General features: G+C 48.6%; 2 protein-coding genes across 2 annotated transcripts in view; one reads left to right on the forward strand and one right to left on the reverse strand.

The window, feature by feature from the left end:
* LOC140387632 (prickle-like protein 2) overlaps window positions 1-26,994 on the forward strand; it is a 385,150-nt gene that overhangs the window by 134,702 nt on the left and 223,454 nt on the right. The window lies entirely within an intron of this gene.
* Window positions 13,118-13,926, reverse strand: LOC140387779 (mitochondrial tRNA-specific 2-thiouridylase 1-like). Its single transcript, XM_072470910.1, has one exon. The coding sequence runs from the start codon at window positions 13,853-13,855 to the stop codon at window positions 13,118-13,120; it is 738 nt and encodes a 245-aa protein (XP_072327011.1). The 5' UTR covers window positions 13,856-13,926.

Here is a 26,994-nt window from a genome sequence, read left to right on the forward strand (position 1 = left end):
TGATTTGGGCAAGTTGAGTGAGTGGGCAAATGACGCAGATGCAGTATAATTTGGAGAAGTGCAAGGTTACCCACTTTGGTAGCAAAAACGAGAAGGCAGACTATTATCTGAATGGCCATAAATTAGGAGAGGGAAATGTGCAACGAGACCTGTGTGTCCTCGTACACCAGTCATTGAAGGTAAGCATGCAGGTACTGCAGTCTATAAAGAATGCAAATGGTATGTTGGCCTTCATAACAAGAAATTAGAGTACAGGAGCAGGGATGTCTTGCTGAAATTGAGGCCACACCTGGAACATTGTGTGCAGTTTTGGTCTCCTTATAGGAAGGGATGTTCTTGCATTCGAGGGAGTGCCGCAAAGGTTTACCAGTCTGATTCCTGGGATGGCGGGACTGATGTATGAGGAGAAAATGAATCAGTTTGGATTGTATTCGCTGGATTTCAGAAGAATGAGGGGGGAATCTCATAGAAACGTATGAAATTCTAACAAGACAAGACAGAGTACATGCAGGAAGGATGTTCCCAATGGTGGTTGTGTCCAGAACTAGGGGTCACAGTCTTAGACAAAGATGAGGAGAAATGTCTTCACCCAGAGAGTGGCCGGTCTGTGGAATTTGTTACTACAGGAAGTAGTTGAGGCCAAAACATTGTATGTTTTCAAGGAGCAGTTAGATAGAGCACTTGGGGGAAAAGGGGATCAAAGGATATGGGGGGGGGGGGGGGGGGGGGGCGGGGGAAAGCGGGATTTGGCTATGGATGATCAGCCATGATCATATGAGTGGCAGAGCAGGCCCGAAGGTCCGAATGACCTCCTCCTGCTCCTATTTTCTATCAGCTAATATGAAAACCAGTTGGGTGGTCAGCAGTACAGTGGGAAGTAGCAAGAAGTGGGTCTCAAGGACAAGGTGAGCTTAGAGAGGGCATGAGGAGAGATGGGAGAAAAACTAAAATAGATGAGAGTTTAGTGGTTAGGGTGGGGGAAGCTTCAAAGGAACCGTGACCCAGTTGCCTAGTGGAAGAAAGGGATGTGGCATTGGCAGCTAATCTCAGTGACAAAGAAATCCATGAGCATCCATGAGGATGGAGGAGTCAGAGAAAGGGGGCTTGAGATTATTTACAGTAGAGAAAAGAAGCTGGAGGTTAAATTTCACGTTTGAGGATGAACCAGGCGTAGTGAGCAGAAGAACGCAGGACTCTATAGTAGTCCCAGCGAAATTTGGTTGTGGATAGCTAAACCAATTTGTTGTATGTCATATTATTTCTGGTCTATGTCCCTTGGATTAAAGGCAGCAGAGGTGAGAGCTATAGCTGAGGTGAGACAAAGTAATATTAGCCTTGGTGAGGACTAGAGCATCAAAGGTAGAGGTGAGGTAGAGTAAATCAGTAGTTACAAAATGTGAAGAGAACCAAAGGCTAGATAGTCGGGATCTTGCAAGTGTGGTTGTAGGTGATTTGCAGGAGACTTTTGTTGAGGCTGGGGGGAGAGAGAAGCGGGTATAGGTGGTGAGTAGCACAATGAAGAGATCAGAAATGGCCACTATCTGTGGTTGATATGATGGAACTAGCAAGGTCATGCGGGGAATAGATTGTGACTATGGGTTGGGATTTTAAATGGAGAGGAGAGATTTAGGAAGGATAAGAGGGCAGTGAGCCTAAGAGAGAGCATGATTAATTGGGGTTGAAATTAAGGATGAGAATTTTTTGATGCAAAGGCTGAGGGAGGAAAGCAGTGAAGATGTTTTGTTATGAACTGCTGCTGGGAGGTTTAATATGGCCTTTTGCAGGATGTCAAGTGAAGCACAGAAGGAGGCTGTCGGCTTTTTAAAGTGGCTGTCATGCCTGAGACAGCAGTAAGAGAGCAGGAAAGTTGAAACATGGGATAAGGAATTAAGAGGTCACAGTACCCGAGAGCGGAAGAGCGAAAGATGATGTAACTATGGAAGAGAGGGTTGTTAAGATGGCTAAAAAGGAAAAAATTATAACTGAGGCATGTGTTGAATTTGTCATGTTCAATGCCCTAATTCAAAATAGCTCATCAGAAACAGCTTCTTCCCCGAAGATGCCTAAACGACCCTCTGATGAACTGATCTGATCTCTTCACACATCTTCTCTACCGAGTAGTACTACTCTCCTGTATGCTTCACCCGATGCCTGTGTCTATGCATTTACATTGTGTATTTTATGTTTGCCCTATTATGTTTTTTCTTTTCATGTACAGAATGATCTGACTGAACTGCATGCAAACCAATAACTTCACTGCACCCCTGTAACGTGACAATAAACAAATCCATTCCAAATCCAAAATTATAGGAATTAAATCTGAATCTACATTTGTGATGCAGTTTCAGAACCTAAAAATATTGGTTTGGAGTAACATTTTTTCATGAGCTGTGCATCACAGTTGTGTTCTGTTCAGTGTTTCTTTGTGTAATTAATGTGTTTTGAAAATGCAGACTGGTGCCAAAATGGTTAACTTGATAATGGCGGGGGCAACACTTTTGGTTTTTGACATCTCATACTAAACTAAATTTACTTTGTGTTTGACAACTCTTGTGGCATTAAATAATTTAGTCACCCAGCTTCATTCTATGCAGTACCAAACATTGGAGCAATGAGCTCCATTATTGCTCTTTTTCATGGAATGGGTATCTGATGGTTCATGCTCTGTGATCTAGTACAGTTTGAAAGACTGATAAAGATTCATGCCATATTCAGTAGGCATTCATTACCATAGGTTAAATGATTATTATTCAGACTACTAGCAGCTGGAATCATTGCTGTTCCTTTTGAGAATTTACATTTTAACCCATTTTAATGTTTGTTCCTCTAATAATCTGAAATACTTAGTTCTTTGACCTTGTCATTGTTGCACTATGCCCGTTTTACATTTATTGATTAGCTTTGACTAATGTAAGTGAAAAGTTGCAGACTAGTATGTAAACTGTCAGTAGTGATGATATAAAGTGATTGATTACAAGGGATGACCTATCCAGCAGGGCACTGTTTGGCCATAAGTTCTAGGGGTACAAATCTCGCTATGAAAGAACAGTATAAGCTATCAAATTCCAAAAATGCAGTGCCCTATTGTGAGAGGTGTATGTATTTAGCTGACACGTTACCAGATGGGCCTGCCTTAAATACAAAAGAGGGGAAAATGGGAGGTCTCCTTTTGTCGTCTGTGTGGTTGTCTTTTGTTACTTGGTGGATGCTAAATCAAATAAGCATCTGATGAGAGCAGCATGGTTTTCTTTTGGTTTTCATGGGTACTCTTGCTATCCCATCTGATTCTATTGTGCTTTGGAAAATAACATTTTGCATCACAGAAAGGGGATTGGAAAGCTGTTTTAAACTTGGATCACAGATTTGTTAGTTTCTATCCTTGCTCTGTGGTTCCTTTCTGTCTGTCTCTGTGTCTTTTTACTTTTACTTTTGAGTTTGTGGATCACATGCATACACATGTTTAAAATTATGAAAGGTTTAGACAAAGATCCAAGTTAACCTTTCTACTACGTACAGAATTTGACCACTGGACTATTTTTTGCAAATAAAGGTGAACATAGGAAACTCAGAAGAAAATTATTTTACTAAAAGTTAATAAATATGTAGAACAGAATATAGGCACCGTTGGTGGATCAAGAAACCTTAAAAGGTTTCATTAAGGAATTAGACCGCTTCTTTTCAACAGATGAAAATCAGAGTTCTTGGAAATGAACCGTGGGAACACTATGGTTAGGTGGATTAAAGAGACAAAATGTATTCTCTAGTCTGAAATTATTACTATGTTACTGTAGCACAATCAATCACTCACGAGGCGAGAAGAGATGAAGTCAATTGGTGGCTTTATTACGCAGACTTGTTCCCCAGCAGCTCGGTTACATAATGAGGCTGCTGGGAGAACCCAGGTTCGTATACTCCGCCTTAATGGGTGGAGCCAGCAGGCGGCAGATCCAATCAGGACACAGTGTCTGTCCATCAATAGCCTCTCGGCATCACTGGGTACCGTACTACCCCTAATACATACCACCACATTCACCCCTTATTAAAAAAGAACCCGGCGGGGTGGTGGGTTGCATGGTGGTAGGGGTTTACAAAGTCGGTACTGGGATTCCATTAACATAGTGGCTACGCATCGATATCAACGGTTAACTATTTACAATGCCGCTTTTACTGGGCTACTGAATTATTTACAGATCTTGCTTTGCCACGCAGATTCAATGAGTCGAGTGGGTGCCCTGGTCGTCCTTGCCGATCGTCTCCGCTCCGGTGGTGATGCAGGCGCTGGCTCAGGCACTGTCGTCTCTGGGAGCGTTGCGATGTTTGTTCCTGTTTCACTACTCCTGAGCGGGCATGGGAGGAGGACCGATCCGCCCGGGAAGGGAGCCGCTGTGGGGTGCGCCGGCGGGAGGGAGGGGGTGATTGGTGTTGGGGGGGGTGGGGGAGCTCCGGTGGGCGCCAGGTCCTGCAGGGAGACCGTGTCCTGTCGGCCGTCGGGGTATGCCACGTAGGTGTATTGAGGGTTTGCATGGAGGAGATGAACCCTCTCGACCAACGGGTCCGATTTGTGCGCCCGCACATGCTTTCGGAGCAAGGTGGGTCCTGGGGCTGCCAGCCAGGTCGGAAGTGACGTTCCGGAGGAGGACATCCTAGGGAAGACAAGGAGGCACTCGTGAGGCGTTTGATTAGTTGTGGTACACAGCAGCGACTGGATGGAGTGGAGGGCATCTGGGAGGACTTCCTGCCAACGGGAAACTGGGAGACTTCTGGGCCGTAGGGCCAGTAGGACGGTCTTCCAGACCGTACCGTTCTCCCTCTCTACCTGACCGTTCCCCCGGGGGTTGTAACTGGTCGTCCTGCTCGAGGCGATGCCCTTGCTGAGCAGGAATTGACGCAGTTCGTCGCTCATGAAGGAGGACCCCCTATCGCTATGGATGTAGGCGGGGAAACCGAACAGTGTAAAGATGGTGCAGAGGGCTTTAATGACCGTGGCCGCGGTCATGTTGGGGCAGGGGATGGTGAAAGGGAAAAGGGAGTATTTATCAACCACGTTTAGGAAGTATGTGTTGCGATTGGTAGAGGGGAGGGGGCCTTTGAAGTCCAGACTGAGGCGCTCAAAGGGAGGGTAAGCCTTTATCAGGTGCGCTCTATCTGGCCTGAAAAAGTGCGGCTTGCACTCTGCGCAGATTTGGCAGTTCCTGGTGGCTGTTCGGATCTCCTTGACGGAGTAGTGGAGGCTGCGGGTCTTCACAAAGTGGGGGAACCGAGTGACCCCCGGGTGGCAGAGGTCCTCGTGGAGGGCTTGGAGACGGTCCACTTGTGCGTTGGCACATGTGCGGATAGGGCATTGGACGGCTCGTTCAGCTTTCCGGGACGCTACAAGATCTCATAATTATATGTGGAGAGTTCGATCCTCCACCGCAAGATCTTGTCGTTCTTGATCTTGCCCTGCTGCGCATTATCGAACATGAAGGCTACCAACCGTTGGTCAGTGAGGAGAGTGAATCTCCTACTGGTGTCAGGTAATGCCTCCAATGACGCACAGCATCTACTATGGCCTGGGCCTCCTTTTCGACTGAGGAGTGGCGGATTTCGGAAGCATGGAGGGTACTTGAGAAGGCCACGGGCCTGCCCGCTTGGTTTAGAGTGGCCGCCAGAGCTATATCGGATGCGTCGCTCTCGACTTGGAAGGGGAGGGACTCGTCGATTGCATGCATCGTGGCCTTTGCGATATCCGCTTTGATGCAGCTGAAGGCCTGGCAGGCCTCTGTCGACAGGGGAAAGACGGTGGACTGAATTAGCGGGCGGGCCTTGTCCACGTAGTTGGGGACCCACTGGGCGTAATAAGAGAAGAAGCCCAGGCAGCGTTTCAGGGCTTTGGAACAGTGAGGGAGGGGGAACTCCATAAGGGGGCGCATGCATTCAGGGTCGGGGCCTATCAGTCCATTACGCACTACGTAGCCAAGGATGGCTTGACGGTCGGTGCTAAACACGCATTTTTCCCTGGTGTAGGTGAGGTTCAGGGCGTTAGCGGTCTGGAGGAATTTGCGGAGTTTGGCGTAATGGTCCTACTGGTCATGGCCGCAGATGGTGATGTTGTCGAGGTACGGGAACGTGGCCCGTAAATCGTGCTGGTCAACCATTCGGTCCATCTCCTGTTGGAAGACCGAGACTCTGTTAGTGACGCCGAATAGAACCCTTAAAAAGTGGTAGAGCTGCCCGTCTGCTTCAAAGGCAGTGTACTTGCGGTCGCTCGGGCAGATGGGGAGCTGATGATATGCGGACTTAAGATCCACGGTGGAAAAGACCTTGTACTGTGCAATCCGATTGACCATGTCGGATATGCGGGGGAGAGGGTATGCATCTAGTTGCGTGTACCTATTGATGGTTTGTCTATAGTCTACAGCCATCCTCTGCTTCTCCCCGGTCTTTACTACCACCTGAGCTCTCCAGGGTCTATTGCTGGCCTGGATTATGCCTTCCTTCAGCAGCCGCTGGACTTCAGACTGGATAAATGTTCGGTCCTGGACGCTATACCGTCTGCTCCTAGTTGCGACGGGTTTGCAATCCGGGGTGAGGTTCGCAAACAAGGAAGGCGGTTCAAACTTGAGGGTCGTGAGGCTGCAGATAGTAAGTGGGGGTATAGGGCCGCCGAATTGGAACGTTAAACTCTGAAGGTTACATTGAAAATCTAACGCTAGGAGAGTGTGAGCGCAGAGATGGGGGAGGACATAAAGTCGGTAATTCCTAAAGTCTCTCCCCTGCACCGTTAGGTTCGCGATGCAGAACCCTTTGATTTCTACGGAATGGGATCCCGCTGCCAGAAAAATCTTTTGGGTACTCGGGTGGATTGAAAGAAAACAGCGTCTTACTGTATCCAGATGGATAAAACTTTCCGTGCTCCCAGAATCGATCAGACATGGCGTTTCGTACCCGCTAACCAGCACCGTCGTCGTTGCTGTTTGGAGCGTCCGGGGCCACGACTGGTCCAGGGTCACCGAAGCCAGTCGCGGTTGCTGCATCGGGGCGTTTTCTTCAGGCCCCGTGGAGCCATCCATGCTGGGGTCCTTGGCTGTCAGCCAAGATGGCGGCGTCCACGGATCACACGTCGGGGTCGGACAAAATGGCCACGCCCATGAATCGCACGTGGCCGGAGGGTCACAAGATGGCGGCGCCCATCCCCACTCGCATGGAGTCCGGGACCCAAAATGGCGGGGCCCGTTGGCCGCACATGGATTGCTGGGGGGATTGAGTCTGTGGTCCCAGTTCTCCCCCGGAGATTGCGGCGATCCCCTGGGACTGGCACACCGCTGAATAGTGTCCCTTCTTGCCGCAACTTTTACAGATGGGCAGCGCTGCCGGGGGTGTTTCGACTGGCCGCAAAAATAGCAGCGGGGCCTCCCCGGGTGGTCTGGTTCTCTGGCCGCGCTTGCTTGCGGGGGGGATGGGGGGTGCCAGGGAGTCGGTCGCGGCGGGGGCCCACGGAGCCCAAGGGGCTGCCGCGCGGTCGGGAGCGCAAGCGCGGGCATTCTGCGTGGCCGCATCGAGGGAGGCCGCAAGGGCCCGTGCTTCCGTGAGCCCCAGTGAGTCTCTCTCCAGCAGTCGCTGGTGAATTTGGGATGAGTTCATACCTGCTACGAAAGCATCCCTGATTAGGAGTTCCCTATGGTCGTTAGCTGTCACCGATTGTCAGTTGCAGCTCCTGCCCAATATTAGCAGCGCGATGTAGAACTCATCCAGCGATTCTCCGGGGATTTGCCGTCTCATCGCAAGTTGGTGGCGTGCGTAGACCTGATTTACGGACCGAATGTAGAACCCTCTCAGCATGCTGAGCGCCGTTGGGAAATCCTCCGCGTCTTCGATGAGCGTGTAGATCTCCGGACTCACCTTGGAATGCAGGACCTGCATTTTCTGGTCTTCTGTAGGTCTGCCGGGGGCCGTTCGGAGGTATCCCTCAAAGCACGCTAGCCAGTGTTTAAACGTGGCCGCTGAGTTTGCTGCATGGGGGCTGATTCGCAGACACTCCGGGGCGATCCGGAGCTCTATAGTCCTTTAAAGTGTGCATAATAAATTGTAGCACAATCAATCACTCACGAGGCGAGAGAGATGAAGTCAATCGATGGCTTTATCACGCAGACTTGTTCTCCAGCAGCTCGGTTACAGAATGCGGCTGCTGGGAGAATCCGGCTTCTCATACTCCGCCTTACTGAGTGGAGCCAGCAGGTGGCAGATCCAATCAGGACCCAGTGTCTGTCCATCAATAGCGTCTCTGCATCACTGGGTACCGTACTACCCCTAATACATACCACCACAGTTACCTTATAAAGTTTTTTAAATTTGCATCAATGAATATGAATCATTTTTGCTTACCCGGGAAGAATCACAGAATGGTACAGCACCAAAGCAGGCCATTCAGTTAGTTTAGTCTGCACTATATATATGTTTTTAAAAACAATCCAGTTAGTCCCATTTCCTGCACTTTCCCCATATCCCTGCATTTTATTTTTCACTTTTCAAGGCTGCTATTGAATCTGCTACCCTATCAGGCAGTATATTCCAAAGTATTGACACTCGTCATATGAAAACCTTTCTGCATGTCACTTCTGGTACTTTGCCCAATCACCTTAAATTTCTACCCTGTTGTCAACCGATCAGCTGTTAGAACACAATTTCTGTATTTATTTAATCTAAACCCCTCATTGTTTTAAACACCTCTAGTGACTCTCCCCATGGCCTTCACTGCGTAAGGAGTACAACTCCAGCCTATCCCCATTAATGTTCATCCCTGGGATCATTCTAATAAATGTCTTCAAAGCCTTCACATCCTAGTGTGGTACCCAGCATTGGACACGACACTCCATTTGGGCTCAAACTAATGTTTTATGAAGGTTTAGCATACCCTCCTGGCTTTAGTTCCTTGGAGATTCCATATGCTTTATTAACTGCTTGTTAACCTGTTCTCTCTCTTCAAAGATTTAAAACCAATTTCCTCCATTCTCTTCTTGAACCCCCTTTCCTTTTAGTATGATTTAATATGCATTGTGTTTCCTTATTCTTTTGACCAAAACAATTCTGTGTTGAATTTTATCTACCTTGTATCTACCCATTCCACCAACCTGTTAGGCATATTTCCCCAGTTCTTTCCTCGATCCCTGGAATTTCTTTCTCCCTTAAGCATTTATCCAATTCCCCTTTGATTGTATGGATCCTCAACTTTTACCAGGCAGTGCATTCTGTGACAAATATCTAATTATAAGAACTGGAAGTGCTGGAGCAATTCTGGCAGCACCTGTGGAGAGAGAAATAGAGCTAATGTTTTGAGTCCAATGTGACACTGCTTTAAATTGAATTCGAAATGTGATGCATTTAATGCTGTTGGAAAGGGGGAGGAGGAACAAAATAAAAGGTCAAGAATAGGTTAAAGGATAGGAGAGATTAAATAACAAAGATGACATGCAATAAAATGCGAAGAGAGTGGTAATGGTAGTACTGAAGGAACAAAGCATTGGTTCAGAGTAAGTGTTAATAGCAGATTAAAGGTCAGTACAGCCCAAAAGCAAAAATGAGAACGCGGTAGGGGGTACAAATATAAAATGGAGGACAGAGTTCATGGTCCAAGATTGTTGAACTCAATATTGAGTCCAGAAGGCTGTAAATTACCTAAACAGAAGATTGAGTGCTTTTCCTCCAGTTTGCGTTGGATTTCACTGGAACATTGGAGAAGGCCAAGGATAGAAATGTGAGCTTAGAGAGCAAGGTGGTGAATTGCAATGAAAGCCACAGGAAAGTCAGGGTTCTGCTTGCAGACTGAGCAGAGGTGTTCTGCAAAGTGGTCACCCAGTCTGTGTTTGGTCTCTCCAATGTAGAAGAGACTGCACTGTGAGCAGCGACTCAAGTAGGCTAAATTAAAAGTACAAGTTTCACCTGGAAAGTGTGTTTCGGGCTTTGGACAGTGAGGATGGTAGAGGTAAAAGGATATCTCCTGCAGTTGCATGGGAAGGTGCCTTGACACCACCTCTAGACAGTCGGGAGGCTGGTCCTGTCCCAAAGTAGTGTCTGCCAAACCTGATATTTTATTACTGGGCTGCTAATGCAGAGAAGTTGTTGGGATGGTGTGTGGACCTGTGGTCTACCTGGGTGCAGATGGAATCTGGGTCATGCAGGGGTCCAGTTTGAGTGAACTGGTGATGACTTCTCTTCCATACGCACCGGCAAGTTACCCATCAAACCCATTGATTGTCTCCACTTCAAAACTATGGAGGCAACTCTGTCAACATTTTAAACTGGGGTCAGTATCAAGGCTGACCCCTATTTGTGCTAACCACTCATTCGAGCAGCGAGGTTGAATGCCACATTTGGTGTGGAAGGAGAAGGGGTTGGAGAGAGTATGTGATCTATTTCTGGAGGTGTGGTTTGCCAGCCTGAAGGAATTGAAAGAGAAGTTTGGGCCCTGGGCCTGGATTCGTTTGGGTACCTTCAGGTACAAAATTTTGTCACACAAATGTTCCCAGCATTCCCAGAGGTTCCACCATCCTCCCTGATTGAAAGGATCCTTTCGTGTGCGGGGTCGGAGGAGGGTAGTACGTCTGGTATATATGGGCAGATTCTGGTGGAGGTCTTAATGGAGGGGGTGAAAGCCAAGTGGGAAGATGTGCTCGGGTGGTGTTGGGAGGATGAAGTGTGCAGTGACCTTTCGCAGGGTGAATGCTACCTCCTTGTGTGCGAGGCTGAGCTTGATACAGCTTAAGGTAGTGTTTGGGGCGCACCTGACCAGAGCTAGAAGGCTCTGAAGGCTAGAAGGTGAAACTTGTACTTTTTAATTTAGCTTACTGTACTCTCTGCTCACAGTGCAGTCTCCTCTACATTGGAGAGACCAAACACAGACTGGGTGACCACTTTGCAGAACACCTCTGCTCAGTCTGCAAGCAGAACCCTGACTTTCCTGTGGCTTTCCATTGCAATTCACCACCTTGCTCTCTGAGCTCACATTTCTATCCTTGGCCTTCTCTAATGTACCAGTGAAATCCAACGCAAGCTGAAGGAACAGCACTCAATCTTCAGTTTAGGTCATTTACAACCTTCTTTGCGGGGGCTGGAGACAGGTGCGAGCGCTGTTCGAGAGGGCCAGCTAACCATGCACACATGTTTTGGTCCTGCCCAAATTGGTGGGTGTTTGGGTTTCCCATTTCCACACCCTGTCGGCAATTCTGAACATCGAGATGGAACCCTGTGCCCTAGTAGCCATATTTGGGGTATAGGACTTTCCGGAACTACGGACGGGAGCGGGCAGATGTTCTTGCCTTCACCTCGCTGATTGCTCGGAAGTAAATCCTGCTGGGATGGTGGTTGGCAACTCTGCCCAGTACCTCAGCATGGCTAGGTTACTTCATGGAGTTTTAATTGACCCCGTGAGGGGTAACTTTGTGAATCCCATGAAACACAGTCTCAGGAAGGGAAATTGAACCATCATGAGCTGAGCAGTCATCGAGGCTGACCAAGCTTTCCCATCACTGACTTTAAACTAGCTGACTCTAATTGCCAGGTTCATCATTCTGCCCTGTTTTTAATCGAGAACAAACATTGCAATTCCCCAGTCCCCTGGCACAATCCCATATTCATGAAAAGTTGGAAGATTTAAGGCCAGCCCTGCCACAATTTCCACTCTTACTGCTCTCAACAAACTGAGTTACATCTCATTTGGAATAAGTGATTTATGTAATTTAAGTAATGCCAGTTTCTCTTGTACCTCCTCTTTATCAATTTTATCAAATCCGGTCCAGAATCCGAGCAACTTTCTTGTTTACCATAGATTTGGCAAAGTCCTCTTCCTAGGTAAATGCCAGCACAAAATACATGTTTAGAACATAACAAACATATGAATTAGGAGCAGGAGTAGGCCACTCAGGCCTACTCTGCCATTTGATAAGATTGTGGCTGACCTAATTTTAACCTCCACTTCACATTCCTTCCTACCCTTTTTTTTTTAAGTTAAATTAAAATATCTTTATTTTCTATGGAAAATCATTTACAGTAACTGTAAGCATTGCGAAAACAAATTCCAAAATATGTATCTTCTTGGAATTCCGTACATCTTTTGGTAACTGGGGATACATCTTGGGATAGAATCTGGAAAAATTCTGCTCTAAACTTGACAGCCATGAACTGGTTGCACAGTTGACCTCTGCCCTGACTTACCGGATAATCACTAAGATATAAGGGAAGTAGGAAGGCAGTGTTCACTTCCTCTGTCACTTTCTTATGGTGTCACTGGGATTATGATGCATTTGGATTCCAGCATATTTACAGATGCAATCAGTTATCCTAATCTGGTCGTGTCAAATTGAAGGTTTTGTGGTGAGTTCTTTAACGGGTTATGTCAGTCTTCTGGTCTTGCCAATTCTGCTCCCTCTCCTTGTTGCAGGTGTATATGGAATGAATGAATGAAATGAAATGAAAATCGCTTATTGTCGCAAGTAGGCTTCAAATGAAGTTACTGTGAAAAGCCCCTAGTCGCCACATTCCAGCACCTGTTCGGGGAGGCTGTTACGGGAATTGAACCGTACTGCTGGCCTGCCTTGGTCTGCTTTCAAAGCCAGCGATTTAGCCCTGTGCTAAACAGCCCCTGCTAAGGGCCAAGCTCCTTAATTTTGCCACTGCCGAGGCATTCTTGATCCTTATAGAGCACGGCAAATTGACCCGGTGTTGCTGCTCTGACTGGGTTAGCAAGAGTCACCCAAACTGTATCATCTGGATTGAAGATTAACTGACACGGCACAAGTGACACCTGGTGCTGGAAGCGAAACCTACACTGCATCACTTTGTCTCTGAGCAGTTCTAGTGGTGCATCCTGAGCAATCCAATGGACTGGATCAATTTGGAGTGAATTCCTGTACAAAGCTGGATGAGAAGCTCCTGGCACCACAAACACATCACCCGTATTTATCTCTTTATCAGGGGCTGTTTAGCACAGGGCTAAATCGCTGGCTTTGAAGGCAGGCCAGCAGCACGGCTCAATTCCTGTATCAGCCTCCCCGAACAGGCGCCGGAATGTGGTGACTGGGGCTTTTCACAGTAACTTCATTTGAAGCCTACTTGTGACAAGCGATTTTCATTTTAATTTCATTCATTTATCTACTACAAACCAGGCATCTCTTTGACCACTTATCCTGGCTCGTTGCCCCAAAGTGAATAGGAACCAATCTTTGTGCATCCCCATAACTTTTCCATCTTCTATAGAAACAAAGCTTCCAGGTCGTGTTTCTAGGTACACAAGAATAACGTTTTCAAAATTTCTTTCACTTATAGAACAGATTCCCATACTTTCTTTTCTTTTTAACACATGGTGAAATCCTGCCTCAGCTGCCAATTCCTTTACAACATTTTTCCTCAATGCACCAAGAGGAAAGATGGTGTGTCGCAAGGCGTGCTGTGAGATCCGACTCAGGAAGAACGTTTGGTCTTTCTTCGTGTCAGCTGCCTGTAAGAGTTTCACAGCATCTTTGCAGTGGTTATTATAACTATCTTCAGTTATTCCAGTAGGTTTATTTTGGAAAACTTCTTCTTCATGCTGTGATGTTCTGGCATAATGACCGGTTGCCATTGCATCGGCCCCCAACATTTCCACAGCAAACTGCAACAGATATTTAAATTTAATATTTTTATTGCACATGATATCAGGGTTTGGAATCCTTCCCATTTCATACTCCTTTACCAAATTACTGAAGACCTCATGCCAATATTCTTTCACAAAGGAAATTTGATGAAAAGGGATGTCAAGCATCTTACCGACTCGATACGCATCTTCACAGTCCTGATCACTCATGCAAGCACCATGTTCATCTAACAAGTCCCGGTTTTTCATGAAGACGCCGGTCACTTGGTAGCCTTTCCGTCTCAGCAGTAGCGCAGCCACGGCGCTGTCCACCCCACCGGACAGGGATTCCTTCCTACTCTTGATAACCTTTCACTGCCCTGTTTATCAAGAATCTATCCATAAGACACAGGAGCATAATTAGGCCATTCGCCCGATCGAGTCTGCTCCGCCATTCAATCATGGCTGGTATTTTTCTCATCCCCATTTTCCTGCTTTCTCCCCATAACCACTGATCCCCTTATTAACCACTTCTGCCTTAAATATATTCAAAGACTCTGCCTCAACCACCTCTTGAAGAGAATTGCAAAGTCTCTCAATCCTCCGAGAAATGTTTTCCTCTTCTCTGTCTTAAATCGGTTAAATTTTTAAACCATAGCCCCTAGTTCTAAATTCTCCCAAAAGAGGAAACGTCCCATCCACATTCACCCTGTCAAGTCCCTTCAGGATCTCATTTTTCAATCAGGTTGTCTCTTCTCTTCTAAACTCCAGCGAATACAAGCTTTGCCTGACCAGTCTTTCTTCATAAGACAACCCGCCTATTCCAGGGGATAATCTGGTAAACCTTCACTGAACTATTTCCAACATGTTTACATATTTCCTTAAATAAGGAAACCAGTACTGTACACGGTACTCCAAATGTGGTCTCACCTATGCCCTGTGTAACTGGAACTGAATCTCCATATTCTTGTATTTAATTCCCCTTGCAATAAACAATAACATTCTATTAGATTTGCTGATTACTTTCTGTACCTGCATACTAACCTTTTGCGATTCATGTACCAAGTTACCCAGATCCCTCTGCATCTCAGAGCTTTGCAATCTCCCACCTTTAGATGATATGCTTTTTTATTCATTCTGCCAGCATGGGCAACTGCTAATTTTCCCACATATACTGCATTTGCCAGATCTTTGCCCACTTGCCTAACCTATTTATATCCTTTCGTAGCCTCCTTACTTTCCAAGTGACCTTTGTGTCATTAGCATTTTTAGCAACCATACCATTTGTCGCTTCATCCAAATCATTTATATGAATTGTAAAGAGTTGAGGCATACCTGAGACATACCACTTAACATATCCTGCCAACCAGAAAATTACCCATTTATGCCAATTGTTTCCTGTTAGTTAGTCAATGTTGTAACCATGCCAGTATGTTATTCCCTACATCATGTCTTTATTTTTTTGCAATAACCTTTGATTTGGCACCTTGTAAAATACCTTCTGAAAATCTAAGTACAGTGCATCCACCAGTTCCTCTTTAACAATGCCTGTTACTACTTTAATGAATTTCAATAAATTGGTTAAAACACAATTTCCCTTTCACAAAACCATGTTGAGTTTGCCTGATTACCCATGCCATGCCTTCTGCCTCTACCAATATGCGTACAGAAAACATTAGTGTCTAAATGATATAGGACTCGATTTTGTGCTTCTGGTTCTAGAACTTTATACAGCAGGATAACTTATCGAAGGTGAGGTGAGAAGGTGTGTGCATTTAAATGACAACCCACATGTTCTCCATTAATATTATAAACTGAAACTTGTGGAGTCCATGAATCGGGTATGACACTCAAAGAAAAAAAAAAAAACTTTTATACAAGCTGTTAAAGTTTTTTTCACATCTCCAAAACTTGATGCACAACGGCTTGACATCCATTTTAATCTAGGAAGCACCATGGGATGATTACAGCATCATTAACCATGCCATGCAACCATTCATTTCTTCCAACTCCCTTAGGGTGTTTTTTCACATTTTAGACCATATATAAGTGTGAAATGCTATGATTTTTATTATTATACGCGAGATGGCTAGGCCAGCATTTATTGCCCATCCGTAACTGCTTTTCAGAAGGTGGTGGTGAACTGCCTTTTAAACCGCTGCAGGCCATGTGGTGTACACCCAGTGCTGTCAGGGAAGGAATTCCAGGATTTTGACCCAGTGTCAGTGATGGAGCAGCGATATATTTCCAGGTCAGAATGGTGTGGCTTGGAGGAGAACTTCCAGGTGATGGTGTTCCCAAGCATCTGTAGCCTTTGCCCTTCTAGATGGTAGCAGTTGTCGGTGTGTAGGGTGCTGTCCAAGAAGCCTTGGTGATGCTTCTCCAGTGCATCTTACAGATGGTACACAGTGATGGACTCTGCATTGATGGTGGAGGGAGGCTCGCCGCCACCCGCAAAACCTCGCATCCAACTTCCCCCTTGTTCTGAAACATGAACATAAACCATGGCAGTCCTTAAGACTCTGGTTAAGGACGCGTGCGAGCGGAGCGGTTGTGCTGGAGAGGGCCTCCCGCTGGTCCGCGGCATTTCAGCGTTTTCCGGGGGTTTCCCTATGGTTTCGCGGTCGCGATTTCTTCGGCTGTTGGGGCCTGAGGGACAGGCGCCGGGTCGGGCCAGTTTGGATTAAGGTGGGGAGCCCCGTGACCGGAGGAGCTGGGGCGTCGAGCCCGAAGTGAACGGTGGGGGAAGGGCGTGGCCTGAGGCGAGGCCCGAATCCAGCACAAATGTAGAGGGGGAGCAGCGCACACCAGGTGGCCCCTGCTGAAAATGAATGCTTGTTTTTGAATTTTTTTTAATTATTTTAAAAAATTATTTATTTATCTTGAGATTGAAGAAAGAAGGAGAAAAATACTATGTGGTTAAGGGATGCCAAAAACAGCTGTGAAGAAGGGAGGAAACGTGGGATCTTCGCCAAAGAAGAGGACCAGTAAAAGTGCTGCCAAGATGGCTGATGCCAGATCACGTGGTGGGGCCACACTACTTACAGTGGAAAAGATGATCAAGGTGATGGCTGTGGAGCTGGAGAAGCAGTTTGCGAGGCATATGGAGGCATTGAGGAAGGAGATGGCGGTCGCACTGAGATCATTGGTGAAGGAGGCAATTGCCCCAGTGAGTGTGGAAAGACATCAGCCGAGGTGAGAGGACAAGGTGAAAAGATGAAGGAAGTGGAGGAGGCTGTGTCGCAGCACAGCGACCAGCTCACCTTGATGGGAGACGAACTGCGGAGAGTGGTGGAGGACAACAGAGGACTCCGAGCAAAGCTCGAGGACTTGGAGAACTGCTCGATGCAGCAAAATCTGAGAATTGTGGGCTTGCCTGAAGGGGCAGAGGGCTCAAGGCCAACTGAGTACTTTGCTAAGATGCTGGCGGAGTTGATGGGGGAGGGTGAAGACCCCTCCTGGCATGAACTGGACCGAGCTCATTGGTCGTTAAGGCCGAAACCCAAAATAAATGAGCCGCCAAGAGCAGTAATTACCTGCTTCCATAAATACCACATGAAGGAGAAGGTGTTAAACTGGGCGAAGCAGAAGCGGGAGGTGCAGTGGGATAGTGCTAGAGTTCGGATGTACCAGGACTTGACGGTGGAGTTGGCAAAGAGACGAGCGGCGTTCAGCCGAGTGAAGGCGGCAGTGTACAACAAGGGACTGTGATTTGGTATGGTATACCCGGCAAAGCTGAGGGTGACGTACAACGCCAAATGGAGGCAGCTGGAGCGTTCATGAAGGCAGAAGGCTTGGGACAGAAGTGAGGAGTCGAGCTGGAAGAGAGATCGTGGACTGTGATTGGGGAGCTGGAAAATGTATAATTGTTTTAACTTTCTTTTCACTGACCTGTATTAACTTACTTGACTTTACATTGTTATAGAGTTTAAGTTTTTGTCTGGTTTGATTGGCATTTTTGTTCCTTTTTTTTTTTGTTGCAACATTTATGAGGGTGAAGGATCAAGTGAGACCTAAAAAAGGCTGGGTTAGTCAGGTGTTTCACTCTGGATTTGACGGAAGGGCTCGAGGGGGAGCAGTAATGGTCAGCAAAAGGGTACGGTTCCAGATGGAGAAGGTGGTTGCAGATCAGGGGGGTAGGTATGTGATTGTGACAGGGGCGCTGGACGGAGGCTAGTGGCGCTGGTAAGTGTATATGGCCCCAATCGAGACGATGTGGACTCACAAAGAAGGTGTGTGGGGCCATCCCTGACTTGGACACATACGAACTGATAGTGGGGGGGGGGGGGCACTGGAACTTGGTGCTGAAGCCAAGATTGGACAGGTCACGACTGCGCTCGCTGGTCCCATGGGCGGGGCGAAGGTGCTGGCTGGGCTAATGGTGGAAATGGGAGGGGTGGACCCTTGGAGGCTTCTGCACCTGAGGGAGCGGGAGTACTCTTTTTTTTTTCTCAGCGGTCCAGAAGGTGCACTCGCGGATTGACTATTTCATGGTGGGGAAGGCGCTGCTGGCTGTGGTTAAAGGGTCGGAGTACTCGGCATTGTAATATCAGATCATACTCCGCATTGGGTGGATATGATACTGGAGAAGGGGATAGTACAGAGACCAGGGTGGAAGTTAGAAGTGGGACTGTTGGGGACCGAAGGTTCTGTGACAAAAGTGAAAAAGTAATCAAGGAATATGTAGGTTTTAACTGCACGGGTGAGGTGTCGAAGGCGGTTGGCTGGAAGGCTTTAAAGGCAGTGGTGAGGGGTGAGGTGATCTCGTTCAAGGCTAGGCTAGACAAAGAGGAGAGTTTGGAACGTCAGAGGGTAATAGATGAGATGCTGGAGGTAGACAGGAGGGTTGCAGAAGATAGGGACCCAGCGCAATTGGGGGAAAAGTGGAAGGAACTCCAGGCGAGCTTTGACTGACTATCTACCAGGAAGGCGGTCCGCCTATTGAGGTGAGCAAGTGGGGCAGTTTAGGAGCATGGAAAGAAGGCGGGGAAAATGTTGGCAGGTCAGCTCCGTAGGAGGCTGCGGCAAGGGAAATTGTCCAGGTACGGGGCAGGGAAGTTGGTGGTAGCTCCAGATCAGATTAACCAGGTCTTTAAGAAACTGGTTGTACAGGTCAGAGCCACCTGAGGGAGGCCGGGAGATGCAGGAATTTCTAGATGGGCTGGAGTACCGGAGGTTAGGGGATGGGGACAGGGCTACATTAGAGGGGGCGATAGTGGAGCAGAAGATAAAAGATGCGATTGGGAGGACGCAGTCGGGAAGGTGGCAGGGCCGGGTGGGTTTCCGGTGGAATATTATAAAAAATGCAAAAATAAGCTGGTGCCGCTGATGGTGGGGGTCTCTGAGGAGGCGATAGGTAAGGGGGTGTTACCACAAACTTTGCGGCAGGCATCGATTTCCCTGTTACTTAAGAAAGATAAGGATCCAACGGAGTGTGGGTCGTATAGGCCCATATCACTTTTAACCGTGGACGCAAAGATATTGGCGAAGGTACTGGCAGGTAGGCTAGAGGAGTGCCACCCGTTGGTAATAGGTGAAGATCAGACGGGGTTTGTGAGAGGGAGGCAGCTCTTTTGGAACAATAGGAGTGTATTGAACGTGGTTATGGTACCAGCGGAGTGGAAGGAAACTGAGGTGGTTGTGGCATTGGTTGCCAAGAAAGCGTTTGTCCGGGTAGAATGTGGGTACTTGATGGCAGTTCTAGAGCGGTTTGGAATTGGACGCAGATTTGTGGACTTATATAAAGAGCTGAGGGCCAGTGTCTGCACAAATGACATCAGCTCAGAATACTTTCCTCTCCACCATGCCCCCCCCGTCCCCGTCCCCGTCCCCGTCCCCCCTGCTGTTTGCACTAGAGATTGAGCCATTGGCCATCATGTTAAGAAGTTTGGGGTTATGGAAAGGGATAATGCGGGGGGGAATAGAGCATAGGGTGTCCTTATATGCCGATGACTTGCTGTTATACGTGTCGGAACCGAGTGGGTCGATAGGGGGAATATTGGAGCTGCTTAGAGTGTTTGGGTCTTTCTCGGGGTACAAACTAAATCTAGACAAGAGTGAGTATTTTGTGGTGTCTTGGCTGGGGGTGCGGGGGGCTGCCATTCCGTAGGGCAGGGGCTCACTTTAGGTACCTAGGAGTGCAGGTTGCCCGGGAGTGGGGCGGGCTCCGTAGGTACAGCATTCCCAGTTTGGTGGGGGAGGGTGAAAGCTGATCTGGCAAGGTGGGATGGTCTCCTACTGTCACTGGCGGATCGGATACAGGCGGTTAAAATGAATGTGCTGCTGTGATTCCAATTTATTTTTCAATGCCTGCCAATTTTCCTGCCAAAGGCATTTTTTAGAGAGATTAAAGGGATGATTACCTCGTTCATATGGGGAGGGAAGGTGGCCAGAATTAGAAAGGTGCTGCTGCAGAGAGGAAGGCAGGCAAGGGGTTTGGGTCTTCCAAACCTGATGTATTATTAATGGGCGGCCAATGGAGAAGGTACAGAGCTGGGTCAGAGGGGTTGACTCCCAATGGGTCAGAATGGAGGAGAGTTTGGGTAGGGGGTCGAGATTGAAGGGGCTAGCAACAGCGTCGCTCCCGACAGCCCCGCTCCCGACAGCCCCGCTCCCGACAGCCCCGGGGAGATACTCAGGGAGTCCGGTAGCAATAGCTTTGTTGAGAATTTGGAGGCAGTTTCGCCAGCACATTGGATTGGGGGCAGGGTCACAGGAAATGCCGATTCGGGGGACCATAGATTTGAGCCAGGGAAGTGGGATTGAGATGGGAGGAGAAAGGAATTAGGACACTAAAAGATTTGTTTCTTGGGGGTTGGTTTGCGGGATTGAAGGAATTGGGAACAAAGTATGGGCTGGAGCAGGGGGAAATATTTAGATACATTTAGGTCCGTGACTTTGCCAGAAAGGACATACAGTGTTTCCCAGTAGAGCCGGCTTCCACATTGCTGGAGGAGGTGCTGACGACGGGGGACTGGAGGAGGGGGTAGTATCGGCGGTTTACGGGGCTATTTTGGAGGAGGAGAAAGCGCCGCTGGAAGGGATTAAGGCAAAGTGGGAGGAAGAGTTGGGAGAGGGTATGGAGGAGGGGTTCTGATGTGAGGTGCTCCGGAGAGTGAACGGCTCCACCTCGTGCGCGAGGTTGGGGCTGATACAGCTCAAGGTGGTGTATAGAGCGCACCTTACAAGGACAAGGATGAGCCGGCTCTTTGAGGAGGTAGAAGATGTGTGTGAACATGTGTGGGGGGAGGGCCCCGCAAACCACGTTTATATGTTTTGGTCCTGTCCAAAGCTGGAGGATTACTGGAAGGAGGTTTTTAGGGTAATCTCTAAAGTGATAAATGTGAAACTGGACCCAGGCCCTCGGGAGGCCATATTCAGGGTGTCGGACCAGCCGGGGTTGGAAACGTGCGTGGGGGCAGATGTTGTAGCCTTCGCCTCGTTGGTCGCCTGAAGGCGGATCCTGTTAGGATGGAGATCAACTCCTCCACCCTGTGCCCTGGCGTGGCGGGGGGGATGTGCTGGAATTCTTGACGCTTGAAAAGGTCAAATTTGAACTGAGGGGAAGGATGGAGGGGTTCTACAATTCTTGGGCGTTATTCATTATGCACTTTCGAGAATTGGATTACATCGAACGTTAGGTGTGGGGCTGGGAGGGTTGGGTTAGGGGAGAGGGACTGTATGTGTTAATGTTGACTATGGATGATTCCTGATTCCCTTTTGTTATTTGTTTATGTTAACATGCGGGCTAATGTTTGGGATTTGGTGGGAGGATGGGATCGCTGTTATTGATATGGGGATTGACATTACATTCGTTACTGGTAATTGTTTATTGGTTGGGTGTACATTTGGGAGAAAATGTGAAAAAGGAGAACAAAAATATTTTTTTTTAAATAAATAAATCTTGGCAGCACCGTCATTTTTACTGTCTGCATCGGCCCCGCCAATGACAACAGCAACCCATCCCGCCACTTAAAATCCGCTTTCATCTGTTCCACCAGCTGAGCCAGGTTCAACTTGTGCAGCTGCTCACCGCCGGGGAGTCACCTGGATCCCCAAGTATCTAAATCTCGCCCCCACCATCTTGAACGACAGCCCTCCTAACCTCCTCTCCTGGCCTCTTGTCTCAATCGGGAACAACTTGAACAAAGAAAAGTACAGCACAGGAACTGGCCTTTCGGCCCTCCAAGCCTGCGCCAACCATGCTGCCCGTCTAAACAAAAATCTTCTACACTTCGGGATCCATATCCCTCTATTCCCATCCTATTCACGTATTTGTCAAGATGCCCCTTAAACGTCACTATCGTCCCTGCTTCCACTTTCTCCTCCGGCAGCGAGTTCCAGGCACCCATTACCCTCTGTGTAAAAAAACTTAGCTCGTTCATCTCCTCTAAACCTTGCCCCTCGCACCTTAAACCTGTGCCCCCTAGTAATTGACCCTTCTACCCTGGGGAAAAAGTCTCTGACTATCCACTCTGTCTATGCCCCTCATAATTTTGTAGACCTCTATCCGGTCGCCTCTCAACCTCTGTCGTTCCAGTGAGAACAAACCGAGTTTATTCAACCGCTCCTCATAGCCAATGCCCTCCATACCAGGCAATATTCTGGTAAATCTCTTCTGCACCCTCTCTAAAGCCTCCACATCCTTCTGGTAGTGTGGCGACCAGAATTGAACACTATACTCCAAGTGTGGCCTAACTAAGGTTCTATACAGCTGCAACGTGACTTTCCAATTTTTATACTCAATGCCCCAGCCAATGAAGGCAAGCATGCCGGATGCCTTCTTTGACTACCTTCTCCACCTGTGTTGCCCCTTTCAGTGACCTGTGGACCTATACACCAAGATCTCTCTGACTGTCGATACTCTTGAGGGTTCTACCATTCACTGTATATTCCCTACCTGCATTTGACCTTCCAAAATGCATTACCTCACATTTGTCATGATTAAATTCCATCTGCCATCTCACCGTCCAAGTCTCCAAACAATCTAAATCCTGCTGTATCCTCTGACAGTCCTCATCGCTATCAGCAATTCCACCAACCTTTGTGTCGTCCGCAAACTTACTAATCAGACCAGTTACATTTTTCTCCAAATCATTTATATATACTACGAACAGCAAAGATCCCAGCACTGATCCCTGCGGAACACCACTGGTCACAGCCCTCCAATCAAAAAAGCACCCTTCCATTGCTACTCTCTGCCTTCTATGACCTAGCCAGTTCTGTATCCATCTTGCCAGCTCACCCCTGATCCCGTGTGACTTCACCTTTTGTACTAGTCTACCATGAGGGACCTTGTCAAAGGCCTTACTAAAGTCCATATAGACAACATCCACTGCCCTACCTGCATCAATCATCTTTGTGACCTTCTCGAAAAACTCTTATCAAGTTACTGAGACACGACCTCCCCTTCACAAAACCGTGCTGCCTCTCACTAATACGACCACTTGCTTCCAAATGGGAGTAGATCCTGTCTCGAAGAATTCTCTCCAGTAATTTCCCTACCACTGACACAAGGCTCACCGGCCTGTAGTTCCCTGGATTATCCTTGCTACGCTTCTTAAACAAAGGAACAGCATTGGCTATTCTCCAGTCCTCCGGGACATCACCTGAAGACAGTGAAGATCCAAAGATTTCTGTCAAGGCCTCAGCAATTTCCTCTCTTGCTCCTTCAGTATTCTGGGGTAGATCTCATCAGGCCCTGGGGACTTACCTACCTTGATATTTTGCAAGACGCCCAACACCTTTTTGGATTTCAATGTGACCCTTGCTCTTTCCCATATTCAATTTGTACCCGGAGAACCGGCCAAATTCCTCCAAAATCCTCATAATATCCCCGATACTGCCCAATGGGTCTGAGATATACAACAACAGGTCGTCGGCATACTGTGAGACCCTGAGCTCGCCCCCCCTCCAGTCCCTTGATGCCCTAAGCGCCATTGCCAACAGTTCTACTGCCAAAGCGAAGACCAACGGGGAAAGCGGACACCCCTGCCTCGTCCCCCGATGCATCCCAAAATACACCAAACTCACTCTGTTTTCCATGCGCTAGCGACTGGAGCCTTGTAGAACAACTGGTGCCAGTCCACAAACCGGTAACCAAACCACCCCAACACTTTGATTTGATTTTGATTTGATTCGATTTCATTTATTGTCACATGTACCGAAGTACAGTGAAAAGTTTTTTCTGCGGCCGAAGGAACATACGCAGTACATACATAGTAGACAAAGAGAATAATCAGCAGAGAACATTGACAAATGGTACATCGACAAACGGTGATTGGGTAAAGTGCGGAACAAGGGGCCAAACAAAGCAAATACATGAGCAAGAGCAGCATGGGGCGTCGTGAATAATGTTCTTACAGGGAACAGATCAGTCCAAGCGGGAGTCGTTGAGGAGTCTTGTGGCTGTGGAGACAGCACACTTCCCACAAATACTGCCACTCCACCCGGTCAACGCCCATCGCCACCAGTTCTTCCACCTCCTGCCCCTCCGAAGGTATCATGATTACATTCAGCAGCCTCTCACATTCGCCATCAACTGCTTCCCCTTCACAAATCCTATTTGGTCATTGTCTATCACCCCTGAGGCGCAGTCCTCGATTCGCAAGGCCAACACCTTGACCAACAGCTTGGTGTCTACGATATCGGCTGTACAACCCGCACTGCTTCGGATCCTTGTCCTTTTTTAAAATCAGGGAGATGGAAGCCTGCGACAGTGTCGGGGCAAGATCCCCCCCCTCTCCCTTACCTCATTATATGCCCTCACCAGCAGTGGTCCCAGGTCCGCTCAAAACCTTTTAGAAAATTCCACTGGGAACCCGTCTGGATCCGGAGCCTTCCCTGCCTGCATCGCCCCTGTACTGTCCATCACCTCCCTCAACCCAATTGGGGCCTCCAATCGCTGAACCAGCTCTTCCTCTATTTTGGGGAACTCCAGCCCGTCCAAAAACCGCCATATCCCCTCCCACCCTGGCTTCGGGGGTTCCAGCTCGTATAGCCTTCTATAGAATGCCTCAAACACGCCATTCATCCCCCTCCGGGTCCAACACCACCCTATCCTTATCATCCTTTACTTTTCCAATCTCCCTCGCCGCCTCTTGCTTCCTCAACAGATGGGCCAGCATCCAGCTTGCCTTCTGCCCGTACTCATACACTGCCCCTCTGGCCATCCTTAACTGCCCCACCGCCTTTCCCATAGACATTATCCAAACTCCATCTGGAGAGGCCTCTGCCTCTCCTTGAACAGCCCTGCCTCCGGGGCCTTGCATATCTCCAGTCCATCCTCAGAATCACATCATCCAGCCTTGTCATCTCCTCCTGCTCTGTTTTCTCCCTGTGAGCCCAAATTGAAATAAACTCCCTTCTAACCACTGCATTGAGTAGATTCCACAGCATCGCGGCTGTGACCTCCTCTGTGTCATTTAGCTCCACATACCCCGAATGGCAGCCCTCACACCACCTCCGGCAACAACCCGAACAACCAGCCTCCACTGCGAGTGCTGGGCCCCCGCTCGGTCCACTCGCAAATCCACCCAATGCGGCGCATCATCACCAAATACTCCGAGTGAACCTCCCCCGCCAACAACGCCTTGTCTAGCACAAAATAGTCGATCCGGGATTATACCCTGTACACATGGGAGAAGTATGAAAATTCTTTCACCCTCGGCCTCCCAAACCTCCACGGGTCCAGTATCCCCCCACGTCCCCGCCAAGTGCCCCATAAACTCGTTCAACTCCTTCACTTCACTGACCTTACGCTTGACCGGTCCAAGCTCACTTCTATAACCGCATTAAAATTCCCCCATAAAAAGCAGGTGCGAGTCCAAGTCTGGAATCTTCCCTAACACCCACCTCATAAAACCTACATCATCCCAATTTGGGGCATAAACGTGTACCAAAACCACCGGCAACCCCTCCAGCTTCCCACTCACCATCATGAACAACCCCGCCCGAATCTGCCACAATGTTCCCCGCCTCGAGCGCCACCGCCTATTCACCAACAGTGCCACACCCCTCCATGTCCAGTCCCGAGTGGAACACCTGCCCCCGCCCCCCCCCCCCCCCCCCCCCCCCCCCATCCTTTCCTCAACCTTGTCTTGTCCTCTATCTTTAAGTGTGTCTCCTGCAAAAAGGCCACATCTGCCTTCAGTCTCCTCAAGTGTGCGAACACACGTGACTGTGACCGGCCAATTCAGCCCCCTAAATTCCACGTGACCAGCCTGCTCGGGAGGCTCCCCGCCCCATCCCCTGCGGATTAGCCATGACACTTTTTCGGCCAGCTCCCGGCCCATGCCATGCGAGCCTCCCGGGCCACCTTCGGATGTCCACCGTCATCAATCCTTTTCCAACTGTGACACATCAACCTCACCCTTGTCAGCAACTCTCCCTCCCCCACCCCTAAACAAAACATCAACCCCATTCTCCCCCCTCCCCTCCCCTGCGACTACCTCCTGATAAACCCCCCCCCCCCACACTTTGCTCCCATAAACTAGCCTGCCCAAGGCTTCCATCGTCCCTACCACCCCAGCTTCCCTCCCCCTTACCATCCCCCCAAAGAGCAACAAAAGGTGCACTCACTCTCGCTGTTTCCCCCCACCCCCCATGAAAAGCCAGCCCTACTGAAAAACCACCATCAAAGACTTTTTAAAGAAAATAAATTATTTAAAAAGAAACACACGAACAAACTCCTACAAAGTTCAATGTCCTCACTCTCCTCCCAGTCCATGGTCCCTCATAAACTCCATCGCCTCTTCTGGTGTGCCAAAATAGTACTCCCGCTTCTGGAAAATCACCCAGAGTCGGGCCGTGTACAGTACTCCGAACTTCACCACCCCCCCTTTTTGAATACGGCAACCTTGACCCGGTTAAACCCTGCCCTCCTCTTCGCCAGTTCTCCTCCCAGGTCCTCGTGCACCTGCATCTCATTCCCTTCCCAGGTGCATTTCCTCGTCTGCCTCGCCAACTGGAAAATCTCTTTGTCCAGAAAGCGGTGTAACTGTGCCACCATCACCCTTGGAGGTTCATCCGCCTGCCGCCTCCTTCTCAGCGCCCTGTGCGCTCGGCCGACCTCCAGGGGTTAAAGCCCCCCTCAGCTTCTCCAGCATATTGGCTTTTGATGCCTTGGGCATCCTCACGATCCTTAGATTTTGTCTTCTGGAGCGATTCTCCAGATCCTTCACCTTCTCCTTCAGCGTCTTTTGGGTCTCCCACGTCACCCCCACCGCAGCCACCAATGAGGCCAACTGCTCCTTGTGCTTCCCCACCACCTCCTCCACTTTCTGGATCCCCTGGCCCTGGGACTCCAGCCTCTGATCCACTCTCTGGACCCCCGATTTAATCGGTTCCACCACCTTGGTCAGATCTTCCAGGGTCTCTTTCTTCTGCTGGCAGAACTTTCCATCAAGGAA

The sequence above is a fragment of the Scyliorhinus torazame genome, chromosome 13 (assembly GCF_047496885.1).
Source record: "Scyliorhinus torazame isolate Kashiwa2021f chromosome 13, sScyTor2.1, whole genome shotgun sequence".
NCBI lineage: Eukaryota > Metazoa > Chordata > Chondrichthyes > Carcharhiniformes > Scyliorhinidae > Scyliorhinus > Scyliorhinus torazame.

Bases quoted from the DNA above. Each gene is read 5' to 3' on its own strand.
- LOC140387779 (XM_072470910.1), bottom strand. From the start codon at position 13,855: ATGAAAAACCGGGACTTGTTAGATGAACATGGTGCTTGCATGAGTGAT.